At 42.9% G+C, this 16,540-nt stretch overlaps 2 protein-coding genes and 1 non-coding gene across 3 annotated transcripts; 2 read left to right on the top strand and 1 right to left on the bottom strand.

Annotated features, from left to right (window-relative positions):
* The first annotated feature begins 543 nt into the window (after positions 1-543).
* LOC118100946 (kelch domain-containing protein 1) lies at positions 544-8,430 on the top strand. The gene is made up of 13 exons (XM_035146497.2): positions 544-883; positions 2,680-2,750; positions 2,984-3,101; positions 4,297-4,409; positions 4,631-4,721; positions 4,822-4,920; positions 5,290-5,364; positions 5,681-5,739; positions 5,830-5,942; positions 6,359-6,431; positions 6,679-6,763; positions 7,227-7,306; positions 8,074-8,430. Exons 1-13 carry the CDS (start codon positions 776-778, stop codon positions 8,204-8,206), a joined length of 1,218 nt encoding a protein of 405 aa, XP_035002388.2. The 5' UTR covers positions 544-775; the 3' UTR covers positions 8,207-8,430.
* Positions 8,396-14,671, bottom strand: LOC118100947 (LIM and SH3 domain protein 1). The gene is made up of 7 exons (XM_035146498.2): positions 14,504-14,671; positions 13,234-13,328; positions 11,916-12,000; positions 10,550-10,657; positions 9,558-9,627; positions 9,382-9,464; positions 8,396-9,213 (listed from the first exon to the last, which is right to left on the bottom strand). Exons 1-7 carry the CDS (start codon positions 14,570-14,572, stop codon positions 9,040-9,042), a joined length of 684 nt encoding a protein of 227 aa, XP_035002389.1. The 5' UTR covers positions 14,573-14,671; the 3' UTR covers positions 8,396-9,039.
* Positions 14,672-15,959: 1,288 nt separating this feature from the next.
* On the top strand, positions 15,960-16,031 carry trnac-gca. Its single transcript has one exon. It is a non-coding gene; the product is annotated as a tRNA-Cys (tRNA).
* Positions 16,032-16,540: the final 509 nt, after the last annotated feature.

The raw sequence follows: 16,540 nt of genomic DNA, 5'->3' as shown, positions 1-16,540 counted from the left end.
TGTTCAGGAAATACGCAAAAATCTCATTTGCTTTTTTTGTAAATGTTTCCACCTTATTCTTGAAATGCACAAAAAATTATCTCATGCTGATTATTTCAACTATATTTTCCACATTTTGTTCATATGTTATTTGACTTCCCCCCCACCCCCACACACACACACACTTAATTCTCAACATTTCAACTTGATTTTGGAAATGCAAACAAAAAAATGAAATGCATATTCTCAGTTTTCTTATAGCTGATAGAGTATCCCGTTAATAAGAGGAGGAATGGTGTTGGGTGGGTGTGGGGTGTGGGGGGGGCCCTGTTGTCTCCACCCGCCCCGCCCCGCCCCGCCCCGCCCCCCCCACATGATCTTCTGCACATTACAGGTGCTTCTCATCACGTGATGTCACCATCAACACCAGAATCACTCTCAGCTGTTTGTGATCAAACAGCTGATCCCCCACCCCCACCCCCTTCACCTCCTGATGAACCAATGACACGGAACCAGGCTCCGGAGGAGAAGCTGCAGCTGACTCCCAGAACCCCCTCCCCAGTGCAACACGGGCTTCTGGAGGAAGTGAACATCGAGGTGATGGGAGGAGTGAGAGAGGAGTGAGTGAGGAGAGGAGCCTGAAAAACACGTTCATCAGTGCGGATTGTGTCGCCTGCAGCCGGAGCAGCAGGTCGAGTCTCTCTCTGTCTCTGTCTGTCTCTCTGTCTCTCTGTCCCTGCGGCCTCAGGCAAACTGGAAACCATTTTAAAGAGAAGTTTTTAACCGGAGCGGGGTCATGGACGCTGCTGCAGCGGGAGGAGACGCGACCGAGAGTCCGCTGGAGAGGAGCAGCCACACGGCGTTCACCCACAACCACAGGCTGTACGTGTGGGGGGGCTACCGGGTGAGAGGGATACCCGAGTTACCTGAGATACCTGAGTTACCTGAGTTACTGTGTCACCAGAGATACCTGAGATATTCAGTTACCTGAGTTACCTTAGTTACCTTAGTTACTTGAGTTACTGAGTTACCTGAGATACTGTGTCCCCTGAGTTACCTGAGTTACCTTAGTTACTTGAGTTACTGAGTTACCTGAGATACTGTGTCCCCTGAGTTACCCAAGATACCTGAGATACCTTAGTTACCTGAGTCACCTGAATTACCTGAGTTACCCGAGTTAACCTGAGATACCTGAGTTACTGAGTTACTGAGATGCCTGAGTTACCTTAGTTACTGTGTCACCAGAGATACCTGAGATATTCAGTTACCTGTGTCACCTTAGTTACCTGAGTTACTGCGTCACCTGTGTTACCAAGATACCTGAGATACCTTAGTTACCTGAGTCACCTGAATTACCTGAGTTACTGTCACCTGTGTTACCTGAGTTAACCTGATTTACTGAGTTACTGAGATTTCTGAGTTACCTTAGTTACTGTGTCACCAGAGATATCTGAGATATTCAGTTACCTGAGTTACCTTAGTTACCTGAGTTACTGAGTTACCTGAGATACTGTGTCCCCTGAGTTACCCAAGATACCTGAGATACCTTAGTTACCTGAGTCACCTGAATTACCTGCCATACCTGTGTCACCTTAGTTACCTGAGTTACTGCGTCACCTGTGTTACCTGAGATACTGAGTTACCTGAGTTACTGAGTTACCCGAGTTAACCTGAGATGCCTGAGTTAACCTGAGTCACTGTGTCACCTGAGTCACTGAGTCACCCGGAGCCTGTGATCTGCCTCTGTGTTCCTGTCACACCTGATGAGGAACAAAGAGAAAATGTGTTGTTGTATAAAAATGACCTTGAATGTTACATTGACTTCTATGTAAAAAAAAAAAAATAGAAACTAAAAGTTGTAATTCGTAAGTTAACAGAACAGAAAAATAGTTTTTTTTGCAGGATTATTAAATTAATAATCTTAATGTACTTGAATGTTAAAGTTACATTGACGTCTATGTAAAAAACACACGACCCAATGCTGAATATAATCATTTGCAATCAACAACTCTCTAAAATTACAGCAGAGAACAACGTTCATCTGTGAAACTGTATGAACACACACGGCTGTTATGTTCTGTGCATCTATTTAACATTATGAACATGGAAACATTCTTCAGCATCGACTCTTCACGGACGTCAGCGTCAGATTTCACGACGTGTTCCGACAAGAAAACATATCTCGCACTTTACAGACGGCGAAACAAATACAAAGGGGGGGGAAGGATCACATTCTAGTATTAAATGTAATCAATAAGAAGAGGGGGGGGGGGGATTGATCCACTGATCCAATCAGAGCCGGCAGGTTACATTAGACCCCGCCTCCTTCCTTGTAGGAGACCTTTGCATTAGGCTACACTCTCCAAGTACTTTAATACTCTTAAGTATTTCCTCTTGTGTGTATTTCTTTCCTTTACTCAAGTGGAGACGTTGGTGTGGTTCTTTAACTTGAGTGAAATATCTGGTGCTTCCTCCACCAGTGGCACGAGCGATGCTGTGGCACATTAACGCTGTTTGAACACGTCATGATGGTTTTTCCTTTTGTAATCTGTCCCCCTGATTGTTGCTATGGACACAAACGTCAACAGTTCTTGTCAGATGTCCCCGTTGGTTCAGTCTTCAACCCGCCCGCATTTTTCTCTGTGATAAACGTGCAGAGTCTTCAAACACACGACTCTGATCTCGTCCGTCTCCTCGCAGGTCGTCTCTGGAGAGGAGGTCACGCTGCCCAGCGATGAGATATGGATCTGTGACTTGGACAGCGGGACGTGGTAAGACAAAGAGACGGCTGTGTTTTATCAGCACAGTCCAACACTGTCACCTCGACTATGGATGTAGGCAGAGTGTGTTTGTCTGATAAAACGAGCTCTTTAGAAGATGTGTTGACTACACAGGGTTGATTACGACGGTTTGAGAGAGATCCTGATAGAGAAAAGGCCTCGGTACGTTCAGTGAGTTTTTACTGTGCTCAGCTCTCGCTCTCCTTCTTCACCTCCTGTGACAGGGAGCGGAGGGAGATCAGCGGCGACTTCCCTCCAGACTTGTCGTGCTTCTGCGGCTCAAACGTCGGCAGCACATTCTACATCTTCGGAGGCTGCGACGCCGTCGGACACACGAACCAGGTGAGTTTCTCACAGACCGTGAACAAGGAGTCAGACTCGTTCGCTAAAGTCTCATCGTATAATCACGACGTCCCAGTCACAGAATGTGTTTACGTCCTTTTCTCAAGTTGGCAGCTCAGGTGACAAATCAAAGATGGCTGCTGCTGAACTTTAAATCCTTTCTGCATTTGTACGACATGAACCAGAATCACGTCAAAGATGCGATTCCTCATTTAAATGTTATAGATTGTTGACTTGTGTACTTGCATCAAAATGTCTCAATGTTCAAACACCACAATCTTCTCGACTTCTGCGACTCGTTGCAGTTTGAGTAAAAACTTTCATACGTTACTTTATCCGGAGCTTTTCTCCCTCATGTCGTACGAACCAGATCTGAGCGTTTCTCCTGGCGACGCATTACAGGGAACATTTTTTAAAGGAATTCATTTCAAATAAGAAGTTGATGAAGAGCTTGTCAGTCAGATGAGCTCTGACTCTGTAACAGTGAAACATGAGCGGCTCAGACTGGATCCAGGCTGCACATTTCTCCCAGCCGTTTGTCTGTCTCACCGATTTATCATGTTGCAGCAAGTTCTGGCTGTCGCATACTTTCCTCATATCAAAGTAACATTAAAATGCTGTGAGTCGAGGTCATGAACCCAAAACCAGACGCAGTGTGAAAAGCAACGAAGCTTCCTGCTCTTATTAAAATGCATCTCAAAAGCTCCTGTACAAGATTTGTAACTTAAGATGTGGGGGGGCCCCCCAGGTCCCTTTTTTGTCTTGGTCCTCCAAAGTCTGTGAAACACTCCTGGCAGATCTGCCACAAAGAAGAGAGCTCGACCTGTTGACGACATTTGATTTGACATTTGAACGTCTGGTGTTGTATGAATAGAAAATGTAGTTTTTCCAGGCTCATAACAAACTGTGTGGACGCTGGAGTTTAATTATTTTGGTCGTCTGGTCTGATCGCTGTTAGAAACGAGAGAAAACGTTTTCCAGAGACGACAGGAAGTCGTTTTTAAAGGTGCACGTGAGTCTTCAGTGCATCGTAGTTGTTAAAATTCAGAGATAAAATGGTCAAACCTGCTTTTCATCATCAGGAAAGTTTGGAAAATCTGCTCTGGCAACTTAAATATATAAAATACCTTTTTAAAAATAAATGCCATTGGCTCCACGTTGATCTGACAAACGTAACCCTCCCGTTTTGTTGTAGCTGTTCAGCGTTGACCTGTCGGAGTCGAGCTGCTCGTGGAAGAAAGTGACCGACGCCAGGGGAACGACGCCGTCGCCGCGGAACAAACATTCCTGCTGGGTTCACAGAAACCGGTCAGTTCAGTGAACAGGAAATCCACATCACACCACCGCTCATGAAGAAGAGCAGCTGTTCACACCCGCTGCATTTTATCAAAATTCACAAAGCTTGTGTTTTAAACAAATGGAGTATTGGCACAACTACTTGATTTTAAAATGGAAGCTTCCAGTTTTCTGTAGTTTCTCGTGTGAATTAATGAGAAATCAGTTGTTTTTTCCTCTTTGTCTTGGTGCAGATTAATTTACTTTGGTGGATATGGATGTAAAACCATTGGGGAGGTTCGAAACACGTCATCGTCCAGCTTCATCGTGGAAGAGATGTCCTGGGTGAATACTCTTAACAACAATCACAACAACAATAGCTGCAAACAGTGTAGTGACCAAAAAGTACTTTACCCAAATGAAGATTTGTTTCTTTTCTCCGCAGACGACGATTGGAGACACGATGTTCAGATGCTGGGGCTGGAACAATGAGGTCAATGTTTTTGACACACGCACTGCGACATGGACTCAGCCAGAGACTCAGGTGAGTGGAACTGCATGACGAGGCCTGTGTTGTGTTTTTAACATCTGGTGTCAGGTCGTCCAACCGTCGAGCATCTTCAGGAAGTTACTTTACATTTGGTAGAAATGTTCAATTGCACTCAAAGAGAACCTGATTAGAGGTCATCGCTTGAGTTATGTCTTTCTTGGAAAGTGAAGCCAAAAAGTCGCTGGTCGACAAACCAATCAGAGTCAAGTACAGGTGGACGCAGGTGATGACGTACACAAAGTTCTTTAGTCCCTAAATTAATGTGAAAACCAACCAGATCAAAGGGAACAAAGACATGAAGCCTGGCTCAGATTTCCTGGTGTGAAAACTCTCATGTGATTTTTATTATTTTGAAATGTGCAGGGTCCGGCTCCGGCTCCCAGAGGTTGCCATGCCAGCGCCCTGCTGGGGAACAAAGGTTACATCTCTGGCGGCGTGGTGAGTTCATCTGGCCAAAAGTATGTGGACGCCTCAAGTGAGACGTCACGTGATCTCTGATGTCGTTTCTCATGGTCCTCTGTTTAAAAAAAAAGGAAAATATTAATGTTTCAGTTTTCATTATGAGACGATAGCGTGCTGCTGACTTTGTGCTCACAGTTTGTGGGAGGCCCTTTCCTGTTTCAACTGCTGGAACACATGAGACCAGAACAGTGTCTGCATACTTTTGGCCATGTCGTGTATCCGACCATGTAACCACGGTTTCCGATACACACTTGTACACTTTCAGTATCTAAAGCTACGTGATGGTTTACAGGAGACGGCAGAGCTGGACATGTCCTGCTTGGACCTGGACACGTGGACGTGGACTAAATTGTAAAACTTCACTTTTGCACACTCACTCTTAATTGTTTGATTTCTTTACTTGAAGAATTCACTGACTGCGTTTATGTTCTGTTTCGCCAGGGACGTGTCGCTGTCCGTTTCGCCTCTGGGCCGCTCGATGCACAGCATGACGGCGATATCGGATCACGCCCTCTTCGTGTACGGAGGCCTCGGCACCGACGGAAACACCCTCAGTCAGTCTTTAGCTCTGAGACTTTACATTTTCAATGATTTCTCGGAGTAATTCATGGACCTTGATGAAAATAATCGGGCGTATTTAAAACAAGACTTTATTAATCCTGAATTACAGTAATGAGGAAGTAAAACTTAGTTATTACTAGAAATGAGTCAAAATATAGTGTGTATACAAAGTAAATGCAAGTAGAAATTTAAATAAATGACGTCTGTATAATAAAAATGTAGTAACAGTAAGTCGATCGAGACGGTAAACTAATACTTAAGAGGCAGTAATGAGAATAGCAGTATGACATGAAATATTGCACATGTTATGAAGAAAAAACTGTAGTATTCCACACAAATAACTAGTATTGCACACGAGAGAAAACTGTAGTACTGCAGTTATAGTACTTCCTGTTCATCTCTCTCCTAGATGACGCCTGGCAGTTCAACACAGTAAAAAGAGAGTGGACCAAGAGGACTCATCCACACAAGGACAAGCCCAGGTCGTTAATTCATTTGTATGAAGCTTGTTTAAATGTTCCACAGGTAGAAAATATATAAAATGACCTGAAACTTTCCTGTAAAATTCAGATAACGTGACTCTACAACTCATAATTGATTCCTAGCGGCTCTCAGATCAGTTTCTAACGTGTCGGTTCCACCTGTTCACTTCTGTCTGTGGTTAATAAGAAGTTGTACGTATCTTGTAGTATTTTTTTGAGAATCTGTGTTTTCCTGCTTGTTCTCCAGGGTCTGTCACACAGCGAGTCCGGGAGGTGACAGCGACGTGGTCGTGTTCGGAGGAAGCAGTAAACTCTGCATCCTCATGGACTCGGTACGTGAAGACAAAAGTATTTTCTAACTTTTACTCTGAGCTCTTAGAATTAAAGCTGTTTGTGGAAGTGAAACATGATTATCTTTCCTCCGCATTTCACAGACATGGGTAAAAAAAACACTGCACATTCCTGCTGTAATCGGGTGAAGCAGATGTAGTTTCATGAGTGGACTAATTATAGCTCGACTGAAACTGTTGCATAAATAGACGTTAAGTGGTTTAGCGGCTCAGTGCACGTTCATGGTAATGCGACGGTTTCCCAGGTGAAGCCAACAACAGCACAGAGAACTGTTTGTGTTTGAGGGTGAAACTGGATTATTGAAGAAGTTGACAACGAACATTTTATAACAAACTGAAACATCATGTCTCCTTTTTAAAAAATGTCACTAAAAACCAAACCTCAAGGTGAAGCGCTGGTTCACACCCAGATTTAGTTTTGTTGTGATTCTCGTCCTGTCGTCAGGTGGCTATTCTACGGGCGCCGTCACAGAATCACTGCAGAGACGTGCTCATCTTCCAGACGCAGCCGTACGCCCTCTTCAGGTGAGGAGACCCCCTCTGTGTCTCGTTCTGATCTAATCACGTTCCTAACTGTTCCTTATTTAGGAACATCTAACATTACATGGGCTGATAACAGAAAAACACAGGGATCAGGGATTTGTCTGAGGTGAGGGGTGTGAAAGTTGTTCTGATTCTAAAACTCAGGATTTGTCTGACTAGAGGAGCAAGTCCAGAAAACACAATTCCTCTCCTGCAGTTTGTTTGACTTCTGATGTTTTGATAAAGAAGTGAATCAGGTTTTTCCAGCAGAAGCGTCTCCAGGTCCAGGAGCCGGAGGAGGACGCCCGAGTTTCCCACTTTTGTCCCAACGTAGTTCGCCACAGTCTGTATGAAATCATTGTGTTTGTGTTCCGTGGCTTTTGTGCGCTAGTTGGCTGCATGTGTTCCTTGTTGCGTGAAGCCAGTGCACTGTACTTAACGTGCATGTCCCCTCCTGTCACACATGAATAAGCAGTGATAACAAAAGCCCACAGACCCGTTACACTGTTGTTTCTGCTCTGAGCTGCCTGACGGACCCGTGTGCCTGCTCACGTACAACAAGGGGTCATGCTAATGAGCTTTATGTTGCGTATGTGTGGCCTGTTTATGAGATTATAATGGTTGTGTACAGAGTTAATTTAACCTTCAGAGCACGGTTTGATCAAAACAAGTTATCAGATCACGTCTCATGAGAACAAGGCTCCATTCTTTTCACTATTCAATGAGACTGAACATGTGTTTAACTGGTGTTTTTCTGGATCTCTCTCCAGATTGTGTCAGGACTTCATCGGGAAAAACCCGCGGCTGTTTGCGAAGCAGCTGAACTGGCTGCCGTCAAAGCTCCGGAGCAAAGTGGACAAGAGAGTTTCCTTCTTCTCTAATGTGACAGTTCTCACAGGATGAGAACGAGCGTTTTACAGAACGACTCGGATCCGTTGTGTCGTCAATGTTTTTGTATTAATGATTTATAAAAAAAGAAAAGAACCATGGTGCTAGTTCCATTGTTTTAACTTGAGAAAATAACATTTGTAAATAAAGTCTCTGTCTTATTTTAAACCAGAAAGATCGATCAGGTAACATTTTACTCCCATGTGATGTTTTTGAATAAAGTTTATTGATATGTTGTATTTCAGTTTTGGTTTATTTCCACAAGGTCACATGATGTAGAGCAGAAGCAGGAAGTAAAATAATAATCTTAATGCTCAAAAAGCAAATTAAAAGGTTTAAATATTCCACTTTTTATTCAATCAAATCAGCTTAAAATGATTCAATCGTACAGTGAATGAGTTTTTCAATAAATCAAATGTGTTTTTAGGGATTTAGAAGCGGATGAACAGGATGTTACACTGATTCAACAATTGAGTTTGTTTGTGCAAAGCTAAAGCTGCACTTTACTTTGAAGGACATGGAAATAAAAATAGGTAAATATTACCTGAGAGAGAAATTCAACATCTGGGAAGTATAATAAACTAATGGATTTTTTTTAAAAATATTATTACTGCAAATTTATACCCTTTGTTCTGCTCCTACTTCCTCTTTTGTAGTTTTCTATCACATAAACATTTTCACTTCACCTGTTCATTGTTTCTCTAAAGTGAAATTTCATCTGAGAACCAATAACATATTTTCAGAAAGAAGGCAAAGCAGAAACGGGGCCATTTTTTAAAATAATTTGTAAAAGGTGGTTTTTTAGAGAAGAGGTCTGATCGTAGGAGGCGACGCCGGATGTCTGTGTCTCACACGGGTCGGACGTAGTTGGCGGGGAGCAGCCCTCGCTGCCCCGTGCGCTGGTTGCATCCGAACATCCATCCCTCGTCTATCTGCTCCACGTCTGAGATCACATCTCCCTCCAGGAGAGAGACCTCATCTGCTTCTGCTGCCGTGTAGCTGTACAGGGCCTGGTAACGCTTCTGAGTGGAGACACACAAACACACAGGAGATGAACGAGATGCACGGAAATGTAACGCAAAGTACATCAATTCTAATATAACGTTTAATTCTTAATTACACTGAATGTGTACTGTCATGGTGTCCCCATACTTTTGGCCATTAAGTGTGTGTTTATGCATCAGCCTTACCCCTCCACAAGGTGGTGCTACAGCAGCAGGGGTCACTGCTGGCTGCATGAATCTTTCAGGGTTGGATGGTTGCTCCTCATAGTCTGCACACGCACACACACACACACACACACTAGTACAAATATACAACATGGCTCTGGGGACTATAAGTTAAAATGTGTAAGGTTGTGCGTCACCTTGTCTGTTCTCAGGAGGGGGTGCGTCACTTCGAACTTTGCTCTTCTCAAAGTCTTCATGGTACTTTATCTACACACACACACACACACACACACACAGAGAGAGAGCAACACACATTAAATCCACAGGAGGGCACAATACTCACAAGGTTTGACAGCTGAGTTCTGCCCCTGTGAGAAGAAGCTCACCATGTTAGGAGGTGCTGAGAGATGGTGTGTGTGTTTGTGTGTCTGTGTGTGTGTGTGAGGGTTTTCTTTGTACTCCAGACTCGAGTGTATTTGTTGTTGTGACTCTAAATTAAAATGCTGCGTTATGGGATCATCTAATAATAATAAATATAATAAATAATGATCAATCTGCTCCTTCACTTTTACAGTAAAAAGAAAATCTCTCTGTTTGTGCAGCCTGCAGTGAATCCACCAGGGGGCCACGCAGGTTGAGCCGACCTGTGTAACGTGAACAGAGAGCTGGCAGCTTTCAGGGGATGGAAGAGGAAAACAAGGAGCAGCCCCCTCGTGTCCTCGGTCGACCTCGAGAGGAGCAAACTGACAAAGTGGGAAAAACAGGCAAATGTAAAAAATATTAAAAAGGAGGAAGGGGTGGGGGGGGGAGAAAGACAAAATGGAAGGAAAGGAAAAATAAGTTGCTGGATTTTGCCCTTTGGACATGCAGCTTATTGCCGCCATTCCTTTCTGCAACTGCTGCTCACATGAGAGAAAAAGGGGGGAAAGTTGTTTCTGTGTGTGTGTGCGTGAGTGTGTGTGTTTCCATGTGTGTGTGTGTGTGTGTGTGTCTCTACAGTGGAGAGACCTTGACCATATAGGGCAGCTGCTCCTCAGAGGACGAGGAGAAATGTCTGAAATGTGCCTGTGTGTCTCTACAGGATCGGATCCCTTCGTCCACGGAGGTTTGTCCTCTCTGCTCGTGTCCCTCGGCCTCGTCGGGTCTCAAACCTTCAAATCCTGCAGAGATGTCTCCTGCACTTACTTACGTTACTGATCTGGTCTTGTGTCTTCTTCAACCTCTGCATCTCCGGAGTGTCGACCACCACGCTGAAACCTTTCCCCTTGCTCTTCTCAAAATCCTCCTTGTACAGAGCCTGCAAATTCAATCAGAACATATTAAAGACAGTCTTATTGTACAGAAACTGTTCTTTTTGTCTGGATTTTATTTGTTCTATTTAATTAATCCAATGCTTTTTAATCCTAATTTCAAACAAACGTGGAGTTAAACGCTGCATTCATGGTTTACTGTTTACTTGGCAACATTACACAAGTCTGAATTGTTTATTTGAAGGTAAATCTGAGACACACACACACACACACACACACACACACACACACACACACACACACACACACACACGTGAGTCATGTTCTTGCTATGAGGAATATGTCGTCTCAGTGAGGGAGCTTGACTGCCGAGACTTTTATGGTTATAAACAGTGAACTGGGGTCGGTTGGATGAGAGAGAGAGAGGAGGGGGGGGGGAAACGGCTTTCAGTGTAAATGTGATCACGATGTTATAACAGTCCTGTAGCATAACAACAAAGTTATGTTACACAGTGGTTTCAAATGGTTTTAACCAAAAATGGAACCTGGTGTGTGTGCGGTTACATCAGGAGCTCGTTTCACACACGACTTTGAAGTGAAGAGCTTTCACTTGCTCTATTTTCAGAGTTCCGTGGTTTGTTTTATTTCGTGTGGTGTCTCCGTCCACGCTACACAAGGTGTCGAGCTCATCACGTGGTGAGATGTGAGCGTTTCGGCTAACGTTAGCTCCCTGTTAGACAAACATCCTCCAGCCCTTTCCTCCAGTGAAAGATAGAAACACAACGAGGGGAAAGAGAAGCTCGGCCTCCAAAGGAATCTCTTTAATTGTTGCGTGACTCGAGGGACTTATCCCTTTGATCAGGTGAAGTCGTTGGCCTGAACCGTGTGAGGAGATTAGAGTCAAAGAGCAGTGAAGGCAGCCAGGGAGGCCGAGCTGAGCCGGTGCCACACGAGAGACCAACGGCACCAGAGGATTTATGTTTTATTTCTATTTTACACTTAAAACACTTTGTAGCTCAGATAAAACTCGGATGTTTGCCTCGTCTCAAATCTTCACACCAACACGAAGCCGTAACATTGTCTGTTTTTTAGTATTTGCTGAAAAGGCTCATTTGATTTAATTAAACGAATCCAATTGTCACGAGCGCCGAGCCAAGAGCTGCGTCCTGACTTCCTGCCGGGAGACGGATTGAGGGCTGAGTGAGAGCAGAAGATACAGAGACTCGCGATGATGCAACCAGATTAGGGACGAGTCTCTCCGGCAGCGAGAGGACACAGGGACAGGGCCGGGTGTCGGGGTCTCACCTGGCTGTTGAGCATGGTCTGTTGTTTCAGACGCAGGTTCTCGGGGGTGTCGGCCACTATAGTGAAGGAGGTTTTGGGATAATGCCTGAAACCAAAGAGAAGGACAGAGGACACGTTTTAATTCAATGTCTCCACCATTTAAAAACACATTCATCTTGATTTTTTAAAACAGCCTCAACATCACGACCGGTTGGTGGATTTAAAGCAACACTATGCAACTTCTACTGAGCAGCAGCGCCCCCTGCAGCCACATGTGATGATTTATTCATATGTGTCTGAGCGATGAAGTGGTTCAATCTCTTGAAACACAATTAAACAGGGGATATTACCCATGATCCTCTGCTTCCTAACTCATAAGAGCTGCAGCTGTAACAAATTCACCAAACTCTGTTTAGGATTCTTCATATTTTAAACGTTTCCTGCTGAATATTGGAGATAAACTCTGGGTTTTAATAACTTCTGAGTCTTTTTAACTGATCCACAGTTCAGCTTCACTCTTCAACTCGCTGGAGCTGATTGTGACTGTAGAAGCTCTGACTCTCAAGCTGCTTTCAGACCTCCACTGAACTCCAGAGATGCTCCACATTTTCTCCGGAGAAGGTTTATTGTATGAACACAAAGTCAGAGTGAGGGCATCTGGAGTTTTTCTGGACTTTCTATGGGAGTCCATGTGAGAACTCAGCAGGGGGTCCCCCGCAGGGTTGAAGACGTTTCTAAATAGAAAAATATATATATCTCCTAAAAGCGACGCCACACGCACAGAAGACACCGACGAAGATGTCAAGAGAGTTTACTGATGCTGGTGAGGAAATGAATTGATAAATTTCTCATACTGCAGTTTTTTTTTGCCTTTTTGTTGATGTAATATCTGGATTACAAAGGATTTATCCATGAGAAGGAAAGAAAGAGACAAAAAAAGTGAACATTTGTAAACATCTGCCAGGACAGAGACGCTTTCTGAAGCTGGACAGAGATCTCAGGTCACACTGACGACTTGTTGGATCACATGTTTGAGTCTGTCTGTTCACACTTCCTCTTTTCCGTCACGTCCAGCTTCCACTGCCCAGAAACTGATGTCTGCTTGGGTCGTGACCAAAACCTCACAAACAACGACAACTGCTGCTGCTGTCTCCAAAAACCACATAAGGACATGATTAGATTAATAAAAACTACGCGTTCTAACTTTACGCTCAAAGTTTTATGATTCATTTTCCCCTCTTTAGGAAACAGCGCTCCCACACAGTCGTACGTTTTCCTGTTATCTCTGGAGTTTAGTGATTTTTAATAATCAGATGCTCAGTGTGGTGTCAACACTCACATACTGCAGTAAGGCTTCTTCTCGAATCCTTTATAGTTGTTCATGCTCAGGGCCATCTTGCACACCTCACAGCTGAAGCAGCCTTTGTGCCAGTACTGGAGAGAGAAAGACAAAGTGTGCAATGTTTAATAAGTTCAACAAAGTGAAGAAGACGTAGGTTAAACTCTTGATTCTTGTGGTTGATGGTTTGAATTCATGCATTAAGAAAAAGATGACAGGACGTCAGTGTGCAGTGACATGGTGGGAAAATTCCTGAGACACAGCTGTGGTCTCATTCAGCTGCCATATGAGCCAGAGCCATTTTGGACAGTTTTTGCTCCCTAATATCTGTATCGGCCCCATAAATATATATTTTTTTTTACGTTATTTAATTGTTGAAATGTCCGTCATCGGTCTGAAATATATTCAAGTCACAAAAAATGTCAAATGTCTAAAAATGTCGTCATCCAAACTCCAACATTTTGGAGTGAAAGGTGTTTTTGCTGTTAATGCAGAAAATGTTCTTTGCTCCAAACTGTGCAAAGAAAAAGCAAATTCCAACGTTACCATGTGACCTCTGTGATGCATTCATTGTCTTTTAAAGATATCAGACATTCAACATAAAGCTGAGTGATCCAGCTCTGTGACACCACATGTTATTAATGTCATTTCATTGATTGAAGTAACTTGAACTGAGTGTTTTACTTGTTAAAGACACATTTAATCAGATCTAAGAACATCTATACAAGCTCATACTGACACACACACACACACACACACACACACACACACACACACACACACACACACACACACACACACACACACACACACACACACACACACACACACACACACACACACACACACGGCCTCAGTGTCCTTTTTTAACATTCAGAGGTTTTTGGTCAGCCTTCATCCACCGGATGTGGCTTCTCTTCTCATGAGTCTTTGTGTATTTCACGTATGCACAAAACTAAGAATGTAGTCGGACCGGATTTATATAAATTTTATATAAACAGAGAGGATATGGTTTAATTATGTGAATGTTTGGTTAGCATAAGATAAAAGCTCTTGCACAAAAGATGCTAAAATTAAAGTGAACATAAAACAGGAGAAAGAAGCTTTATTTTAAAGTGTCCTCAGTTATTCTAAGTAAACATTTTAAAAGGTGTCTTGTCTTATGTGAGAATGTCAGAACTTTTAAGAACATAACTGATAAACATCTTTATAACAGGAATATTACAGAATAAATCTTTGCAGACATTAATTTGGACTTTTGTCAGCTTACCTTGTCAAGGCAGTTGATTTTCTCTGTGGGGTAAACTGGTTTATTGCATCTTCCACAGGGCGGATTCATGATGGGATTTAAAAGAAAAGACTTCCCCGAGGCAGCTGGGAAATAAAAAGTTTTCGGATGGGAAGTGATGCGCGGACACGGAGCGTCCTCAGACTATTCAATTCATATACAGGGGACGAGGAGGAGTCACGACGCCTTCACGTTCCCGCAGAAAGCGTCGGATTTAGGACTATTTACTGTGATGAACGATCAAACAGGCGTACATTTGGGAAGGAAATAGCGTAAAGATCAAAGGACTGTAGTGGTGGTTATATTCAGGATTTGTGTAACTCACATATAAAACTTTACGTTGTCACTTTGATTTTCAATAATCCAGATTCCAGAATACTTTCTCCTATTATCATTCGTACTCACTGACACTTTAGTACTAGTTTACTGTGTCATGCGATACACTTTATTCTTTTATATTTAATTTTATTCCCTGTATTCTATTATATATTGTGATGCTGTAATCTTAGAGCAAGGTGGCACGAGAAGTTCCTGTGGGATTAATAAAGTGTCACATTATTTTATAAAAGCCTTATTTTAGGCTATTGCTTTACAATCTCATTTCAAAATATACTGGGTTATGTTTTCTTTTTATTCATAGTTATTTATGGTCAAACTGTAAAATATCAAGCCTCAATTACATGTCTGTGTCATAGAGATTTGATAACGACATCTAAGGAATCATTGCTAAGATATTCTCCAGTATTGTCACCTTCCTCCAAAAATCCATATTGGTCCTCATAATAATGATATTAATAATAATACTGATAATTATCTCAATCTATAAAGCACTTTTTAAAAAAAAATGTTACAGTGCTTCACAAATAAAACAAGTAAACATACAAAAAACAACGATAAAAGTAAATGTATTTATTTTTCTTTTAAAATCTTGACATTGATTATTTCTTTCATTGCAACAAAATCAGAGACAAACGTTATTAGCTGCCAGGTTGTAGTTACACATCATGCTTTAAACGTGTGAGTTACGTTTTTTTTGTGCAGCACCTGAAGGCGTCTTAAAATGCATTAAGCGGTAATGACCTTAAAAGGAAACAGGAGAAAACCAGTGAAACATGAAAGCGACTGAAACAGATCAAAGGACCATATTGATAGATTGTAAACATGAAAACATCAACATGTAAACAAAAGGACATGAAAGGACGAGTTTGTAAAACAACGACTCGTGCAGTGTGACTGTGTGTAGTTGGCGCCCCCTGCAGGACACCGGGGGGAACTTCCACCACCTCAGCTGCTGTGGAAATGACGCAGAACATGGACTCTACATGTCAACATGCGTCCACGGACTTCACACGCGTGTACATGCGTCACGTGTACATACAAAGAACAAACAGCCCGTGTGAAGGATAAATACTTCATACACGTTGTGGTTTCCTCCAGCGGGGGTATAGCTCAGTGGTAGAGCATTTGACTGCAGATCAAGAGGTCCCCGGTTCAAATCCGGGTGCCCCCTCATTTTGCCACACGTCCGCCATTTTAACGTTTTACCCTTTGATTGTTTTCTTATTATCTCCCTGGTCGCATTCACGTCCTCAACTGACCCCTGCGTCCGTTTAATCGACTCTTCCCACCGCCTGAAGAATGGTTTGCTCCACCTGTTTCCCACCTGGTCAACTTTCTGCTGAAACGCCTGTAAACACGTGTCACTGCCTCCACTTCCTTGTTTATGTGCCCGCGTGAAACATTAACATACTTTATGTTGTTGTGTCATTTCCTTCGTCATTTGGAGTCTTGCTGGTTTCTCTCCCAGCATCGGTTGAGCTCATTGTGAGCTAATAGCTGCAGTGTCAGAAATGTGTATTTTTTAAAAAGCTTGGTTTATATTTCATATTCATACCTGGCTGCTAACATGTTTGTATGTCAATGTGTAGCTGTGCCATAGCAGCCATTTCTGCTTTAGCTAACCAGCTCCTATAGGGGTTTGCTAGCTACGAAGCTGAATTCACTATATTTACACGTGTC

Source organism: Hippoglossus stenolepis, chromosome 21 (assembly GCF_022539355.2).
Source record: "Hippoglossus stenolepis isolate QCI-W04-F060 chromosome 21, HSTE1.2, whole genome shotgun sequence".
In the NCBI taxonomy this organism is placed as follows: Eukaryota; Metazoa; Chordata; class Actinopteri; order Pleuronectiformes; family Pleuronectidae; genus Hippoglossus; species Hippoglossus stenolepis.
Note: the sequence above shows the minus strand (reverse complement) of the source record. Positions and strands in the feature narration are given on the sequence as shown.

Excerpts from the sequence above, each read along its gene's own strand:
- LOC118100946 (XM_035146497.2), top strand. The coding sequence starts at position 776 with ATGGACGCTGCTGCAGCGGGAGGAGACGCGACCGAGAGTCCGCTGGAG. Across the intron at positions 6,432-6,678 it reads CCACACAAGGACAAGCCCAG|GGTCTGTCACACAGCGAGTC; the intron begins GTCGTTAATTCA and ends CTTGTTCTCCAG. Across the intron at positions 7,307-8,073 it reads CAGCCGTACGCCCTCTTCAG|ATTGTGTCAGGACTTCATCG; the intron begins GTGAGGAGACCC and ends ATCTCTCTCCAG.
- LOC118100947 (XM_035146498.2), bottom strand. The coding sequence starts at position 14,572 with ATGAATCCGCCCTGTGGAAGATGCAATAAACCAGTTTACCCCACAGAG. Across the intron at positions 13,329-14,503 it reads AAATCAACTGCCTTGACAAG|TACTGGCACAAAGGCTGCTT; the intron begins GTAAGCTGACAA and ends TTCTCTCTCCAG. Across the intron at positions 9,628-10,549 it reads CACAAGACCAGATCAGTAAC|ATAAAGTACCATGAAGACTT; the intron begins GTAAGTAAGTGC and ends GTGTGTGTGTAG.